General features: G+C 41.2%; 3 protein-coding genes across 5 annotated transcripts in view; 2 read left to right on the top strand and 1 right to left on the bottom strand.

Annotated features, from left to right (window-relative positions):
• LOC108036492 (CAAX prenyl protease 1 homolog) lies at positions 1 to 1755 on the top strand. The gene is made up of 2 exons (XM_017112683.3): positions 1 to 145; positions 205 to 1755. Exons 1-2 carry the CDS (start codon positions 35 to 37, stop codon positions 1462 to 1464), a joined length of 1371 nt encoding a protein of 456 aa, XP_016968172.1. The 5' UTR covers positions 1 to 34; the 3' UTR covers positions 1465 to 1755.
• On the top strand, positions 1453 to 2745 carry LOC108036495 (uncharacterized). Its single transcript, XM_017112688.2, has 3 exons — positions 1453 to 1601; positions 1982 to 2425; positions 2479 to 2745. The coding sequence occupies exons 1-3, from the start codon at positions 1531 to 1533 to the stop codon at positions 2690 to 2692; spliced, it is 729 nt and encodes a 242-aa protein (XP_016968177.1). The 5' UTR covers positions 1453 to 1530; the 3' UTR covers positions 2693 to 2745.
• Positions 2703 to 15898, bottom strand: part of LOC108036494 (calbindin-32) — a 26402-nt gene continuing 13206 nt past the window's right edge. The window contains exons 5-13 of one of the 3 annotated variants that reach the window (XR_007764120.1): positions 15409 to 15495; positions 15164 to 15304; positions 14567 to 14622; positions 14454 to 14499; positions 9511 to 9522; positions 4530 to 4586; positions 4384 to 4455; positions 3976 to 4328; positions 2703 to 3917 (exon numbers count right to left, since the gene is read on the bottom strand). Coding sequence is in view for 2 of the 3 variants with exons in the window: in XM_017112685.3 (XP_016968174.1) it covers positions 4182 to 4328; positions 4384 to 4455; positions 4530 to 4586; positions 9511 to 9522; positions 14454 to 14499; positions 14567 to 14622; positions 15164 to 15304; positions 15409 to 15495 (618 nt within the window). In the remaining variant the exon portion in view is untranslated. Of the gene's footprint in view, positions 4329 to 4383; positions 4456 to 4529; positions 4587 to 9510; positions 9523 to 14453; positions 14500 to 14566; positions 14623 to 15163; positions 15305 to 15408; positions 15496 to 15898 lie in introns of all 3 variants that reach the window. The other 2 variants (XM_017112685.3, XM_017112687.3) reach the window with 2 other exon arrangements.

A 15898-nucleotide genomic window follows, 5' to 3' on the forward strand; every position in this document is an offset into this window, starting at 1 on the left:
GCTGTTGTTTGTTGGGGGAACATGATAAGTTTTGATGGCATTCTACGATACTTGGCCAAAGGTAGACCCTATCATAGTACTGGTGATATTATGTCTGATCGTGTTAGTTGACCGTGTGTGGGAACTGATCCTCACCAAGAGACAGGTAAGTGGTGCTGAGTTGTCCTCAGATTTACCCACTGATGTCGCATCTGTTTTGCCCAGCAACTGGTATGTCTGAATGCGATCATAGTGCCGGAGGAGCTGAGAGGAATCATTCCGCCGGAAATTTACCATCGTGCCCGTATCTATGAGCTGCACAAAACGGAGCTGCAGCTGTGGAAGATCCTGATTGACTTGGCCATTTCGCTGTGTGAGCTGATCTTCGGTTTCTATCCCTTCCTCTGGAGCCTGGCTGTCATGACCTTGCAGAAGGTAACCACCGCGGAGATCTGGATCAGCATGATCTTCGTGTTCTACCTGACCATCTACATCTGCCTGAGGTTCCTGCCGGTGCTGATCTACGACAAGTGCCTGCTGGAGCTGCGCTACGGGATGTCGGGAAAGTTTCCCTGGTACCTCTACTGCTGCATTGGCCTCCTGGCCATTCTCCTGAGCCAGCTCGTCCTGCTCCCGCTGGCGGCGGCCATTGTGATGAGCGTAAAGTTCATTGGCTACTACTTCTTCCTCTGGTTCTGGCTCTTCTGGGCCGTCTTCACCCTGCTGCTGGTCTTCTTTCTGCCCTACTGCTGTATTCCGTGCATTGGACGACAGGTGGTTCTGCCGGAGGGCACTACCCTGTACGCGGAGGTGAAGCGCGTCTGCGACGTGGTGGGCTTCCCCATGAATCGTGTGTTTATTATCAAGACCCGGACAATGCAGTATAGTAATGCCTACTTTTACGGAAGCTGCTGCCTGAAAAGAATTGTGATCTTTGACACATTGCTGCTGAACAAGGGAAAGGATTCCAGCGAGATCCAGCCCTACGAGGTGGGCAGGGGCCTGACCAACATGCAGGTGGCGGGCGTGGTGTGCCACGAGCTGGGTCACTGGAAGCACGGCCACTTCTACAAGGCCACGATCATCATGAAGATTCACTTCTTCCTCACCATGGGACTCTTTGGACTGTTCTTCCACTGCCCGCAGCTGTACATGGCAGTGGGTTTCGCCCCTGGCGTCATGCCCATCATCGTGGGCTTCATCATTGTCCTGAGATTCGCTCTCACTCCGTATCTCACTCTGGCCAATGTCCTCATGCTGTGGAATCTACGTCGCTTTGAGTACGCCGCCGACAGCTTTGCCCATCGCATGGGCTACTCCATCCAATTGCGGTTGGCCCTGATCAAGATTTATGCGGATCACATGAGCTTCCCGGTCTACGACAACTGGTATGCCTGCTGGCACCACACCCATCCCACCATTCTCCAGAGACTGGCCTACCAGCAGAAGTTGGACATGAAAGCCATGAAAGCTGGCACAAGCTAGTAGTCTCCGACTGTTAGTTCTCTTTTCTATGTACGTCTTTCGAGATATCCCCAAAAAATTTCCCGTATGACTCGAAAAGAAATTGCCACGCCCCGCTGTGGGACTATCACCAAGTTGGTGGTCAGCATCGGCAGCGGGTGAGTTGAATATCATCTATGGAGGAAGCGAATCAAAGTGGAGGATCGATCACGGGAAATCCTCAAGCTCTGATGTGACCCTCCGCCTTTCTTCTCTTCTGTACTGTCAACTTGATCCCTTTCATGTGAATAAAATTGTAATTGTTAGAAGGTATGACGATTTATAATATCATTGATAGTAAGATAGTGTTTTTAAACATTTTTTTAAGTTTTTGAAAAAATATTAATCTAACAGATAGGGTTAACTATACTGCTGGGGCATAAAAAGGATATTGAAAAGTTAATCTTACTGAAGTTTGAACTTAGGGAAGTAAGAGTTGTAGAAGTCGAACTGCGTATTAATTTTCCAATCAATCACTCACCAAAATAAAATCCGTCAGCGAAACCTTTATTACTTATGCAGATGCCTCAACTCGATCCTTCTGCGCGAATCCCTCCTGGTTGAACTTCCAAAACGGGATGATGGAGCTGGGTCCAGTAAGCGAACCTAGCCCCCATGACCAACCCAGTGAGGCGGCTGCCTTCCTGGAGCGACATTTCGGAAGAAAACCCAAGGTCAGGGCATCAATGGCAACTCATCAGCGCCTTGCCTCCATGGATTTGAAAGCAAGGAGCAGTGAAGTGAATTTTCAGGACAGAGATGTTGTTATCTGGCACACCTGGCTGGTGGAGAAGGTGAGGTTTCCGCCAGCTCAGTGTGCGATCATCGAGGAATGGAAAGATCCCTTCACGGAAACTCTGGGGAGTTGCTATTGTGCCTGGCACTTGCAGAATTGCATGGCCTGGAAGCTTATCATAGGAAATATAACAACGGAGGCCAAGTGGTAACTATATCTCAGGTTTATTGAAAGTACTTTCTATGAAAACTATCCATCAGCTTCTGTTTGCGCATCAAGAAAACCATGGACAAAGTCAACCACCTCCTTAACACGGAATTGGATCCTGGTGAATCTACTCCCGAAAACGTTTTAAGTGCCACTCATTTGCTGAAGAAACTGAATGATCTTCTTGAGCTCCAGGAGAAACGCAACCGGCGCTACAAAGGCCTCTATAAGGTGGAGATAAGCGAAAGACCGCGCATGGAGTGCTGACCCCTTGATGTCTGCATAGATTGTATTTACTTTATTAAAACATTTCTTCTGTATTTTCATAGTATTAGACATATATCCAGTTAGATATTCGATATTGGTATCTTGTATATATATATAGAGAAGTCAGTTTCGAAGCTTTACATGCATGTGGTTTGAACAATATCTTAGGATTAGCATAAGTATGTTATCATATAGAGTTGTATCGTAATTAGTTATTTATACGTTAAGTTGGCATTTTGTTGCATGTACGGGTGTGTACAATCGGATTTACTCAGGGTTTCATTTTTAAAGTAGTTCCAAGTGGTTTCCAAATCATATTTGAAGTTTTAAAAGTGAATCCTTGGGTAAACCCCTTTCAAGATTGCACCAGTTTGTCTTGGTTTTAAAGCTTAAGTTAATTGTTAGTTTTTTAGAATTCAATTAGTTTGGTTTCAAAGAAAGGAATGGGAAAGGCAGGAAAGGAACCGGAAACAAGTCGTAATTTATATAGCTATAGCACCTTGAAAAAGTTAGATAGTTCATAGCGTAGTAGGTTAACTTTAAGTTTTCGTTTAGGTTTAGTTACCGATTCGCCTAAGCAGGGAAATTGAGTGGAAATGCTGCCAGCTGGCCCCAATCTGCACCTCGTAATCTCCTCTTACACAGGCCCTCGGGCGGAAAATGCAAGGACGAGTGTCTCCAACGTTAACCAGATACATTTCCACCCTTCAGCGTGACAGCGTCACGTTCAGGTGGGAGATGCATTTGCATTCACCTGCATTAGCAGCGTCCACCCTCGGGCAGATGCAAGTGGCTCTTGATTGATTGATTGATGTTTGCGGGAGATATACATCGTACAATGGGGTGCCTGAGCACACCCACCCTTCGAGAAGAATACTTATTATGCTGCCGAGCTAGGGCATACTGACACAATTATTAACAACAATTATCTACAGATTGTAGCCACACATACGTTTTTGCTTAGGTAATCTCAAATAAATCTTGTATCCTTAATGTATAACTACTTTTATTTCGAGTTTAATTGGTAATTAAATAAAATACTTTATGCAAATACACATAGAAAATATAAATACATGTATAATATAATATAAAATCGATGTACTGATCTTGATGTTATCAATTCTTAATTGTTTACTTTAAGTGGCTCGATTCAGTGTTGCAAATTGTTTGATTGGATAGATTTCCGTTTTCGGTTTTGACTTTGGGGGAAATATACTCTCAACATCTTAACGTACGATAAACATTTATTTAAGATTGAAACATTTATATTAGATTTATGTTACCAATAGCTTCGCCTCGGTTTGGATCCCAGTTCGCTCAGGATCTTCCCCCGATACCAAAATCTTTTCTTCGCCGCCCCGTGGATGCAGCTCTAAAGTAAACAATTGCCTCGAAGCCCTCGTTGGCCTCTCATCTGGATTTCCCTCGATTGGGTGACAAAAATAGAGTTGGCTAAAATCTCTTCTTGGTATGTTCTCCAGCCGCCGGCTTACTCCTCGTCGTCGGGCGATATTTTGGCCAGTGTCAGCAAGATCATGGTGAGTTCTTTGCGCGAGATCTTTCCATGCTTGTCGGTGCCCACGCCCCGCATGATGGTCTCCTCGAAGGCAGCCAGATCCTGGGCATCGTAGTCGTCCTGGAACCACCAAAATGCTAAAAATCCCTTCACTGAACCTTTGGCGGGTACCCACCTTCTTGACCAGCTCCAAAAGGTCCTTGAGGAAACCCTTGAGCTCCTCATTTTCAATGGTGCCACTGTTATCCTGTGTTGACATAATGATATTTTATATTTTAACTATCCTTAAAACTAATATTCCTAATTATTTAGATTACTTACACGATCGTAGAGCGAGAATACTTTTTCAATATCTTCCTTGGTCAACTTTGTGGCGCCCTGTGGATATAAAATAAAAACATTTGTTATATATTTTTCTAAAAATCTTTGTTGACATACAAGTTTTACATAAATGTTTATTTATAAGTTTGGGGTACAACCTAGATTTGGCATACTTTTAAACTCCCATTGAAGTTAACAAAAACTTGTTATTATAAGTTATACTCGAAACTGGAACTCACCAACAAGTTAAAAGAAAATATTGTTATATTAATATTTTTATAGGCTTTAAGTATGCTAAATCCATAATAAAATTGAAATCTTGTGTTGTGTACAGCAAATATTTAACAACATGTTGTGGAAGTGACAAAAGTTTTATTTTGACTCAGATTATTCTGCAACTTTTTCAATGACTTATCTGGGATATCATAGTATTTTTCCCCTATTTAATTAGGGACCTAATCTACAGGTCGAGGTTTGTCTTTTAGTGCAATTTCTTTTTTGATAGATTAAATACAAAGCGCCGAAGGCACGAATTCATGCAAAACAAAAGCAATTATAATACAAACATGCTTTAAGGGATTTAATGACATACGAAAAGTCATGCTTAGTAATAACCCAAGGGAACTGAATAAAAAAGATATTCCATATTCATGCTCATTCGTTATACTTATGGCCAAAGCCTAATTAGGCCGAATAAAACATGCAGCCAATTAATATGTGTGTTTTCTGCCGTTGACACTGGCTAATTAATATGAATTACGGCTCAGGTACAGCAGATTTGTCTTTAGCACTCGTCGCTCTCATTCGCGATTGCACCGGATGTGTTTTCCTCGAGGGAAACACGAAATTTATTGATTACATTTGCGCACGGCAAATTGCTCGAATTATTTTGCCTCATATGTAAGCCCACCTTTATATACATATAAAACACTCCCACACAGTCGTGCAGTTGTAATTTTTTGGGGGTTATGCAACGTGGCCAAGGTGGCGCCTCAAGTTCAAAAGTTTTCAGTGGGCACTGGGAAAAATATTTAGTTTTAATAGAAAGAAAAATCATTATTTAAGGTTAAATAAAAAATTTACAAAATGAGGTCCCAATTATACAAATTAAATGTTTCATCTATACAAATTCTTATTTCCTCATACGCCACTCGAATAGAATTGACCCAAACATTGCAGAGATTCTAGTCCGTAAGAGAGCACTGAGAAGACGTTATATTCGAACGCACAGTCCTGAGGATAAAGCTCAATGGCATAGATGCGCCAGAGAGCTTCACGTTGCCATGGCTGAATTGAAAAATGCGCAATTCGAACATATGCTGACCAATATGGACTATTCTAATGATTCCATTTTTAATATGTGGTCCTTTACCAAAAAAGTAAAAAGAATGCCACAGAAAGTTACGCCTCTGAAGAACAGCAATGGTAACTGGTGTCGCTCCTTAGAAGAGCAAGTACAAACATTTGCGGAACACCTTGGCGACAGATTCACTGCGTTTAATTTCGCATCCGAGGAGGATATCAACAGAATAAACGAAATACTACAGCGCCCTTTCCAGATGTCACCTCCAATAAGACATATCCGTCTGGAAGAAGTCTCAAACATGATACGTACCCTCAAAAGTCGAAAGGCGCCAGGTCATGACCTAGTAAGCAACGCAGTACTTAAAATCCTTCCCAAGAGAGCACTATTATTTATCACATTGATATTCAATGCGATACTTAGAGTGCAATACTTTCCCAAAAAATGGAAGAGTGCTAGAATCAGTATGATTCTAAAGCCAGGGAAACCGGAACAGGATCCATGCTCCTACCGGCCTATCAGCCTCCTGCCCTCTTTATCGAAGGTAATGGAAAGGCTGATAGCTTCCCGACTTATAATACACCTAGAAGACAATGATACTATCCCAATGCACCAATTCGGATTCAGAGCCGGCCACAGTACGATTGAGCAATTGCACCGTGTAGTCAATCACATCCTGAAGGCCTACGACAATAAAGAATACTGCAACGGCATCTTTCTTGACATACAACAGGCATTTGATAGAGTTTGGATCCCGGGACTACTAGCCAAAGTCAAAACAGCGCTGCCAGCCAACCTGTTTAAGCTCATCAGATCGTTTCTCACAAACAGAGATTTTTGCGTCCAGTCCAGAGACGCAATCTCTGCAAATGTTGCCATTACAGCTGGCGTTCCCCAAGGAAGCGTCTTAGGACCGCTACTGTACTCCATCTTTACAGCAGACATCCCCAAGCCAAGCTATGAAGAAATGACCTACGACAACAGCAAAATGCTGCTGGCCAGCTTCGCTGACGACGTCTGCTTTCTCAGCTCCTCGAACAGTGAGACCGAGTCTTCACAAACGCTGCAAACCTACCTCAACGAATTCGAGAAATGGGCCACGGCGAACAATATCAAAATCAACGAAAGCAAATGCGTAAACGTTTGCTTTACGTTACGCCGAAAAACAACTCCGGTGGTCCACATTAATAATGTGGACATAGAGCAAGCGACTAAGGCGAAATACCTAGGCCTCACACTGGACAAACGCCTAACCTTCCGAGAACATATTGCCAGAGTCGTCAAAATGTGCAACCTAAAGCGGAACCAATTATTCTGGATGCTAAACAAGAAAAGCAAACTATCTCTAAGATGCAAGCGGCACATTTATCAACAAATCATCGCACCAACTTGGAGATATGGAATCCAAATTTGGGGAGTGGCGGCTGCGTCCCACCGAAAACGTTTCCAAACCGTCCAGAACAAAACATTAAGACAAATCACTGGCTGTGAGTGGTTCGTTAGCGGCCAAACGCTTCACAATGACCTAAACCTGAGTCTTGTTGAAGACCAAATATCGTTCTTCTCAAGCAGGTACAACGACCGTCTAACTGCCCACCGTAATCGTCTAGCCCGGAGATTACAGGGGGCTATCCCAATTCGCAGGCTCAAAAGAAGACATTTTGGGCTGCTCCTAAGAGACTAATATGAATATATTATTTACTTGAAACTAGTCGTAATTTGATCTACTCCTATATACCAAGTTGAAAACTAATTATAATTTATAATTAAGAGATTATTTACTTAAGAAAACATTTAGGTTAAAGGCTTTAATTAGATCTGTTCCTGGATTATATTAAATAAAGATGTTAATTAAAAAAAAAAAAAAAAAAAAAAAAAAAAAAACTTATTTCCTATTTCCTATGGTGCTTAAAAGTATGCAATTATTTTAATTATCACTGTGGCATTTTGTTTGCGAGATATTTTAATATTTTTTGAGGAACTTGTTTGTAAAGATATAACTCTTAAAATAAAATTCCAATTAGTAGAGTTTTTCCCAGTGCGTGAAAGGTGCGAGTGGAAAGCTGCGAGGTGGAACTTAACGTTTTGTTTTCTTTATCCTTGGGAAAGTCGGATAACATTTGTTTTACTGGCGCCATGAAAACGCAGTTGGCGCTTTCTTTTTGCGTTCTTAACGGGATTAGAAACCCATTAAGTGGGTACCCTTTTACCTCTAAACCTTTAAAAAATGTGCTTGGCCAGGGCATTATAAATTTCGAACCCATTTCCACACGGCGGTGGCTAAACTCCTTAAATTGAATTTCACACGAACCCAGTGATATATATATATATATTTCTCGGCTTTTTTGTGGCCTGGCCTGGTCTGGCTCTTTGGCAAATTGCTCTTACTTAAGTAGAATTGCGCCTTGAACGTGATGTGATGTGGCATACGGCCCAACACATTGATGAAATGAAGTAATTATTTTACACTTCAACACTTTGAAAAGCCGGTGGCGAAGAGCGTGTCAGCCTGCGGCTGCCATTATCCATATGGCAGAGCCACAAAATATATCCACTCCCCGCACCCAGGGACCCCGCGCCGAATGACTAAATTATGCAAAAGGTTCCCATGGAGGAGGAGATGGAATTCCGCATCAACGTGTAATTTGCGTGGACCTCACATCGTTAGGAGCAAAGCTGTTCACGTACTCGGGCCTGGGATCCGGACGTGTTAAGTGGGGCAATGGGGTGGACCAGTGCCATCAAAAGTCTAATTAGTAGCTCGTAGCTATCATTCTCTGGTGCGACTTGCCCTGTGGTTGGGGACGCATTTGTAACTGGAGAAAGGTTCATAGTGAGGACCCTAAAAATTGGCAAATTGCCAAAACTTTTACTGGCAGAAAGTTTAGTTTCTTATCGCTAATAAGCAGTGAGCTTTTATTAATCACCAGAACAAGAACAAGTTAATATAGTTTGGGTGGGGTCGTTGCAGTACCCTTTAACGATTGAAATATCTGGAGAAGTCACTTGATTTTGTCTAAAAGTATGCCATAAAAATTGTATATTTGCAATTCTAAATACAATGAGTTATTGCATACTTTTGGGTATTGCTGTTTCTTTTACTTATACGCCCTTAAAGATTAAAATATCTGTATTTTGAAATCACATAGTTATATGTATTTAAGTATGCTGGAGTAAACTTTAAAATAAGACTTCCAAAATAAAAATATTGAGGCATACTTTTAGGAGACTTTTTAAAGTGCTTTATAGCAAGTGGAAAGACAAAAATATTAATATCTCTACGGTTTACTTGAATATATTTCTATTTTAATATTACTAAAGGATTCATACACTCAAATTAAACAAACCATGCTGCAGTCATGCTTTTCTGTCCATCAAGAAGACACATTCAAAGCACTTATGCTGTTCTTTTATATTTTTTGTTTGCTGAAAGGGGTGGAAAAACAAGCCAACTACGAAAAAACGAATTCAATCGGCTGGGATTCTTGAGTTCTCATCGAGAGTGAAACAAAAAACGGCTATTTAAACAAGTATTATCCAAAGCACAAAATAATAACATTTTATTGAGAGCTTTAATGGGCCACCAGTGTCTATAATCGTTATATACCCACATGAATTCTTTTTAGGGGCAATTGTATTACTGTTTGAATGCTTGGTGATGAGGTGGAAAATACTTACATCAATGCCCTCCTTTAGTGTGTGGTTTTATACATATAAGTTTTTTATGTTATTTATTTCATTTCATTGGTTTCGGTTTTGTTTGCAGGAATGTAAATAGTTTGTGTATTATTGTTTTACGAAATATTTTTGTTTGTTTTCATTGTTGGCAGTGCAATAGGTTGCAGATTGTTGAATGCAAATTTTTTGTATATACAGCAGATGGCAAAAAGTTTTGATTTGCGGTAATTGTTTAGTTCGGTTTCAGAGTTGGTTTTCAAATTGCGTTTGTGAAATAAGTCGGAAGTTGAAGGTGGCAGCCCAAATGTTATACACCACGTGCACGGTATAATTAGGTCGTTAATTGTTATTTTTAGTTTGATTATTGTTATGTTGTTGGTTGTCGAAATAAAAATGCACAAGATTATAGAAGTATATGCAGAGATATATAGTATATTGTTATGTTCATATAGATACAGATGGCATAGAGGAGGTAGGCGGGGGAAACGAAAAAGATATATATAGAAAGTTAGAAAGGTTGTAAACTAAAATTAAATTGCTTGTTTAAGAGTAATCAAGGCGGAATTCTTTTTATAAACAATACTCGTTCAACCGCTTTGATTACCCTTTATGTTTAAATTGTATATATGTTTTTAGGCTAGAGTTTTAGTTATTTTTAGTAAGCTAAAAGATCTAAGATCTGGATGCAGCTAAATTAAGAGTGAGAATATTAAGTATACGCTTAGTTGAACATATGCATTACCAATTAGAGAGCAAAAGTTCTGCTTTGAAGGTTGATTGCTATAAGAAATCGAACTAGTTGTAAGTTCGGAACTCATAAGAAACTGAACTGAAGAGTTGTCTGTGCCGCGCCGTCACGTTTTCACTTAGAACCACAAAAACCGTGAAACATTAGAAATAAGGCGACTGACAAAAAGCCAAGTGTACCGGGTTGTTTTTCCCAATGTCCTGCCGTAGTGTCCCCGCCCTGTCCACACCTATTGCTGCCATTTCCACTGGCTTTTCCTGTTGCAGCACATTATGTCACTGCTCGTTGCGGTGCATGCGGCGAATACGTGATGTGCATTAGCATAACGCTTTCTGGCACTTTTGGCCACCAGCCAGCAGTACAGTGCGCCCCATAATTGTAGCTGCCCGGGGACAGAAGTTTCGGCTCCTGCGAAAAGTTTAGGGGCCATTGCAGTGGCCCTGGAGTATCCTGCATATCCTGCACATAGCTCGGCCTCTCAGCCCCTCTGCGGTTATCAAAATGCTGATGCAAGCCCCGGCTTTTATGGTCCCAAGAAATTGTATATAAAAGTAATAACTGCACCTTGGCTAAATGTGCTGGAAATGCCTATTTTATGGCTGCCTGAGCCCAGGCTGTCCGCATTTTTATGGCACTTCATAACGACCGACTTACGGTGGTGCGCTGCTACAGTGCGGTGCATACGCATATCTCCGCCAGCCAGGTGCCCTTAGAGGCTGCCTTGGCATTCCCCGGGATTCATGACTCGGGACTCAGTGGCTTGGAACTGAGGGATAGCCACCATGTCCGCACCGGGGCTTTTCGATTAAAATCCAACTTGTCCCGCTACATTGTTATGCATTACTCATCCGCCCGATTGCCCCACTCCCCACCGCCCACTGCCCACTCCACGGCCATCAATAAAACCCAAATAAAATGTCGTTTGTGCTGCGAGCTGTAACAATGAGCAAATATGCGGCATGCAACCCATGAGCACCGAGCACCCAGCACCGAGCATTGTTCGTTGTGCAATCCTGCGGCTTCTGCTGCCTTTCGCTCGGACTGCCGCTCCACTGAGTGCACATCGCTACATTGCCCAAGTTCCCTCCTCGGATCCCGGGAAGGATTGCCCACACGGAACAGAAATATCTCGTTGGGGAGACATTCGAGATGCATTTGAATTTACACCAGCTTCCCATTCGGAATTGGAAAGCGTGAAGGATTTAAGCTCACATCAAGCTGACTTTTACATGTTTGGTTTGAAAGGGAAAATAACTTAAGAATTACACGGTTTTCTGATGATAACCTATGTGTTTTATATAAAAAAGAACCTTTAAAATGGGGAAATCAACCAGGGGCCAGTATAGAAATCTAAAAATAAAAAACAAAGTTCAAAAATACCTTGTAAAGTAAAAACCTAAAACAAAACCCCAAATTTCAAAAATATATATTATATATAATTTATTTGGGATTTTTCAGTATTGCTATGTTTAAAACAATTATAAAATAAACGAAAATAATAAATTCATCATTATTATAATTTTCTATTTTATAAGTTAATATTAAATTTCTCCTGTTGAAACCGAAGCTTTATACTTTTAAATAATAAATCACCCAGCTTTGCCAACTATTTTTCCATTTCAGAGTATGCAAAGTATTTCCACCGCAAAAAGTTATCTCTTAACTTTGCGAAGCCCCAAATAATTAGCTGGCAAATAGTGGACTGGTATGCCACATGGAAAATGCCAATTTTCATTAGCCTCCCCTCCCAGATTTTCCGCTTGGTTTGGAAACAGCGCGTGGGTGTGCCAACAAAGTGATTTAGTGCAATGGGAATCGAATGGCAATCCAAACCAATACAAAGTGAGTACAGGCTGAATGCAACACTTTTGATTTTGATGCCACTGTTGGAGGTGGCGCCTGCCCCCAAAAGTCCCCCGATATCCCACCCATCCAAGTTTTCGGCAACTGCTGCCAATGAGCAATGGGAATGAGCGTCAATGCGACTGAAGCACGTACATTTGCAGCAAATAACAATAAGAGCTCTCGATGCCCTCCGATCTCCCCCTTCCACATCCATCCCCAGACCATTTTTCTGTGGATCTAGCCCACTTGATTGCCAAGAACAACGCCGACAGCCGAAGGGAGGTGGTTTCTTTGCTCCTCCATGGATGGTACATATGTGGCGATGTGGTTCGTGTGGCAAACAGCAAAAAGGAAATCCAAACACGAGGACGAACACGGGAAAAAAGAAAGAGTTTTCGTTTGCTCAAGGCGTGGAGAACGCGAATCGGAAAATTTCGAAGGGGCTGGCTCAGCAAATTGGGAGTTTACGGGGCTGAGAAGGGCTCAACATTTATTTCCGCCTGCCTATTATAAGTATTATAAATAATTTGTACAGGGGACCTCTTCTAACTTCCCCATCAGCTATGCCCTGGAAAACATGGTATAATTCCAAAAATATTTCAAATATTAACCAATTTTGAATGTGTTATCTTGGATTACGCTCTCTACTATAAGGTCTATAAATAGATTTCATTATTTCCCTAATAAATATATGTCAATGCCTTACCACCCATGTCTAATACAAATCTAGATGAAAAAATCAATCTTAGGCCTGCATAAATTTGGGGCGTTTTTCTCGTGCGGACTTCTTGAAGCAGCTGCTGCGAAGAGAACATAAAGGATTCTTGGGATGTCCCCACTCCTTGCCAAAATCCTTAAAATGCGAGAGCGGAGAACATGCTCAAAGTACATACACTTTTGGCCAAGTTTTGGCCTGCGGGAAGTTACGTGACACTCGGAGGCCGCCTCGAATGCAATGACAGTGCTTCATTTAACCGCAGTTGGCAGCATCAGCATTTCGGCTCTCCAAGTCCAAATGGGTTCGTAGAATTTCCCTGGGGAATTTTAAGCCCCAACATCTGGTGGCGGTGGCCAAAAAGTTTGTTTTCCCAAACACCACATGGCTTTTCTTCTGCTAATTGCCGGGGTATCTGTGTCTGAGGCAAACTAATATTAAAGTATTTAATGGCCGGCCATTTGGGGACTTTCCACCTTCTGTTTATGCAGTGGTTGCTGTTTAGCCTCTCATCCCCTCTTTTTACAACCCAATTCAAATCGCATCAAATCTGTTGACGCTTCAGCAAAAACTGGGGAACAAGGAGGCTTCTGCTCTCGGAAATTGATTCCGCCAGCTCCCACGCATTTGATTTCGCCGAAAAAAAGAAAGCCAGAGGAGAGATTGGGCGAAAGCACCTGCCAGTTTCAGCTGAGCTTTGCCATTTTGCTTCGCTTATTTTTACGATTGCAGACAATATATCTTCCTTTTTTTATTCGGCGGAACAGCTATTTCTGCCTTGGCCATGGCTTTGTTTGTTGCGACGGCGCCCAAATGGGGATCAAGAATATATTTTTTATTATGGCCACAACTTTCCAATGTTGCATTCAGTGTCGAATTTGTTTGGACAGGAAAAGGAAAAGTAAATAGTGGCTTTGTTCTTTCTAAAATTCTTTTTTTGATCTGTCAAGCGGGAGGGAAAGGCACTAAAAGGGTTTAGAACTTGGGGAAAAATGCATTTATCCAATCCTATTTGCTTTTAGTACTTTCCCTTTCAAACCATTTCTTTTTAAAGTTTTTATTGAATGAACAATCGGTTTTTATTTGTTTTTAGTAAACGAAAATGCAATGGAATGCATAGAAATATTGCCTTGCTTTTATACAGGTAATTGCTTGCTCATGTGTGAAAGCTTTTCTACTAATAATTATTAATCAGATTTTGTGTATTTTTCATACACATAATTTTGTTAGGCCACCTTAATTCCGTGTCTGGTATTCAATTTATTTGTTATAGCATACAAATTCAAGTGAAATCTATGGCATATAAATTATTTTCCCCCCGTCGGCACAGACATTGCCCAAAATAATAGTTAAATAAATCATGAAACTAAATAAAAATGCATTGCTGATTGAGTTAGTTGCAAAGCTATTTAATAGTTATTTAGTAAAGGCTGCAGCTAGTGAGAAACCAAAAACCAGGCTAACCTAGGTGCTAACGTGTTCTGTTTTCAAGGCAAGCCGAGTCGGTTTCGCTTAGGCAAATTCTTAATATTAAATTTCATGAAAACCGCGATATCCCGATGGCAATTTCCTCGGTTGAACGATGTTTTCTGGCTTGGCTGGGAGTCATGGGCATACCAAGTGCTTGTCACTTACCTTAAACACCTGGCGGCACAGGAAGTTCTCTTTAACCGGAAGCAATCTGCAATAAATAAGTTGGTTTGCTGGCTGCTGCCTGGAATTTGGAATGCCACTTCGAGGACACTTACTTGGCCATTTCCGACAGCTGCAGACGTCCGTCCTTGTTGGCATCGAATACTTGGAGCTGAAAGGACGGAGGTTGGGCATACATTATTGCTAATTGGGAAACTGAATAATTTACACCATTGTGTGTGAATTGCATACATTAGGGCAACTGTCAATGATCTGCATAGTTAGAGGGAATTGTTTTTGTCTAGGCATTCTAGTTATGTGTTTGATTAAATGATTATTATTTAAAAATAGATTTAATCAATTATGAACACTTTGATGTCTTCTTTTTTATTCCCTAAACAGTCAAAGTTCATTAATAAATCATTTATGTTTCATTTCATTTTCTATTTTCTTTTATTTTTTCGATTTACTGCCTATTTAATTGATATACCTATAAACATAAAAGATTTCTTTTAACAACATTATTTGAATTCAAAAGCTAATAGAGACAATTAAAAAATATTTTATATATTATTTATATATTTTATAGTGTAAATTATTCAAACGAAAACCCGAAAAATGCAACCAAAAGTGTTCGATTTGATTTAGTATTTGCAGTTCAAGTTCCAGCTTCAAAGTTGGGATAATTTACATTAAGATCTCTGACCACTCACCATGGTGTCGGTGTACTCGATGAGCTTGTCCTCGGACACATCGTTGATCTTCTTGGCCTCCTTGAGCAAGTCGCGCAAGAAGTTCTTCAGCTCATCCGCCTCGATGTAGCCCGAGTTGTCGGTGTCGTACTCGCGCCAGATCTAATTTAATGCGAAGCGAGAGGGGATTGCGAATTAGTTGGGGAATTGGGGATTCAGGATTCAGGATTCAGGGGTTGGCATTCCCGAGTGTCACCTGCACCTACCTTCATGAATTCGACGCTGGATTCCAGGGGGTTATCGAAGCGGAAGAGCAAAAGGAAATTCTCCTCCATGGGCAAAAGTTGGGCGAGCTGCAAAAGAATTCCTCTTGTTTCAATGCGTGACTTGACAATGAAATCGGGTTGTTAAAAGGAGAACTAAATGGGTCTTCTAGTTTTACGCTGCATTGGGTGCAGAACCAAGAAAATTCCCCGGCACTTTAATTAGCGAGCAAGCGGAAAAGTTTCGCCACCAGGCATTCGTTAAAAGTTTGTGGCATAATTTAAGTGTCGAATTGTGAAGCCTTCACCCTTCACTAGTAATCAGCTGTGGCCGGGAAAACTTTATAATTCGTGGCTGTGGAATTTACATTTTTATTTGCCGCTGGTAATTACTGCACTATCGCAATTAAGGTTTATCCCCGAGCCAAAACCCTGTTGACAGTGAAATGTAACCCACAGCCATTGCAATCGAAGCACGACGTGGCGTATACAT

Source organism: Drosophila biarmipes, chromosome 2R (genome assembly GCF_025231255.1).
Source record: "Drosophila biarmipes strain raj3 chromosome 2R, RU_DBia_V1.1, whole genome shotgun sequence".
NCBI classification, from domain to species: domain Eukaryota; kingdom Metazoa; phylum Arthropoda; class Insecta; order Diptera; family Drosophilidae; genus Drosophila; species Drosophila biarmipes.

What these genes read in the sequence shown, in the direction of transcription:
- LOC108036492 (XM_017112683.3), top strand. Translation starts at nt 35, where the DNA reads ATGGCATTCTACGATACTTGGCCAAAGGTAGACCCTATCATAGTACTG. An exon ending in TGATCCTCACCAAGAGACAG is followed by an intron (nt 146 to 204) that starts GTAAGTGGTGCT and finishes TGTTTTGCCCAG; the next exon opens with CAACTGGTATGTCTGAATGC.
- LOC108036495 (XM_017112688.2), top strand. Translation starts at nt 1,531, where the DNA reads ATGACTCGAAAAGAAATTGCCACGCCCCGCTGTGGGACTATCACCAAG. An exon ending in GTGGTCAGCATCGGCAGCGG is followed by an intron (nt 1,602 to 1,981) that starts GTGAGTTGAATA and finishes AAAATCCGTCAG; the next exon opens with CGAAACCTTTATTACTTATG. An exon ending in ATAACAACGGAGGCCAAGTG is followed by an intron (nt 2,426 to 2,478) that starts GTAACTATATCT and finishes ACTATCCATCAG; the next exon opens with CTTCTGTTTGCGCATCAAGA.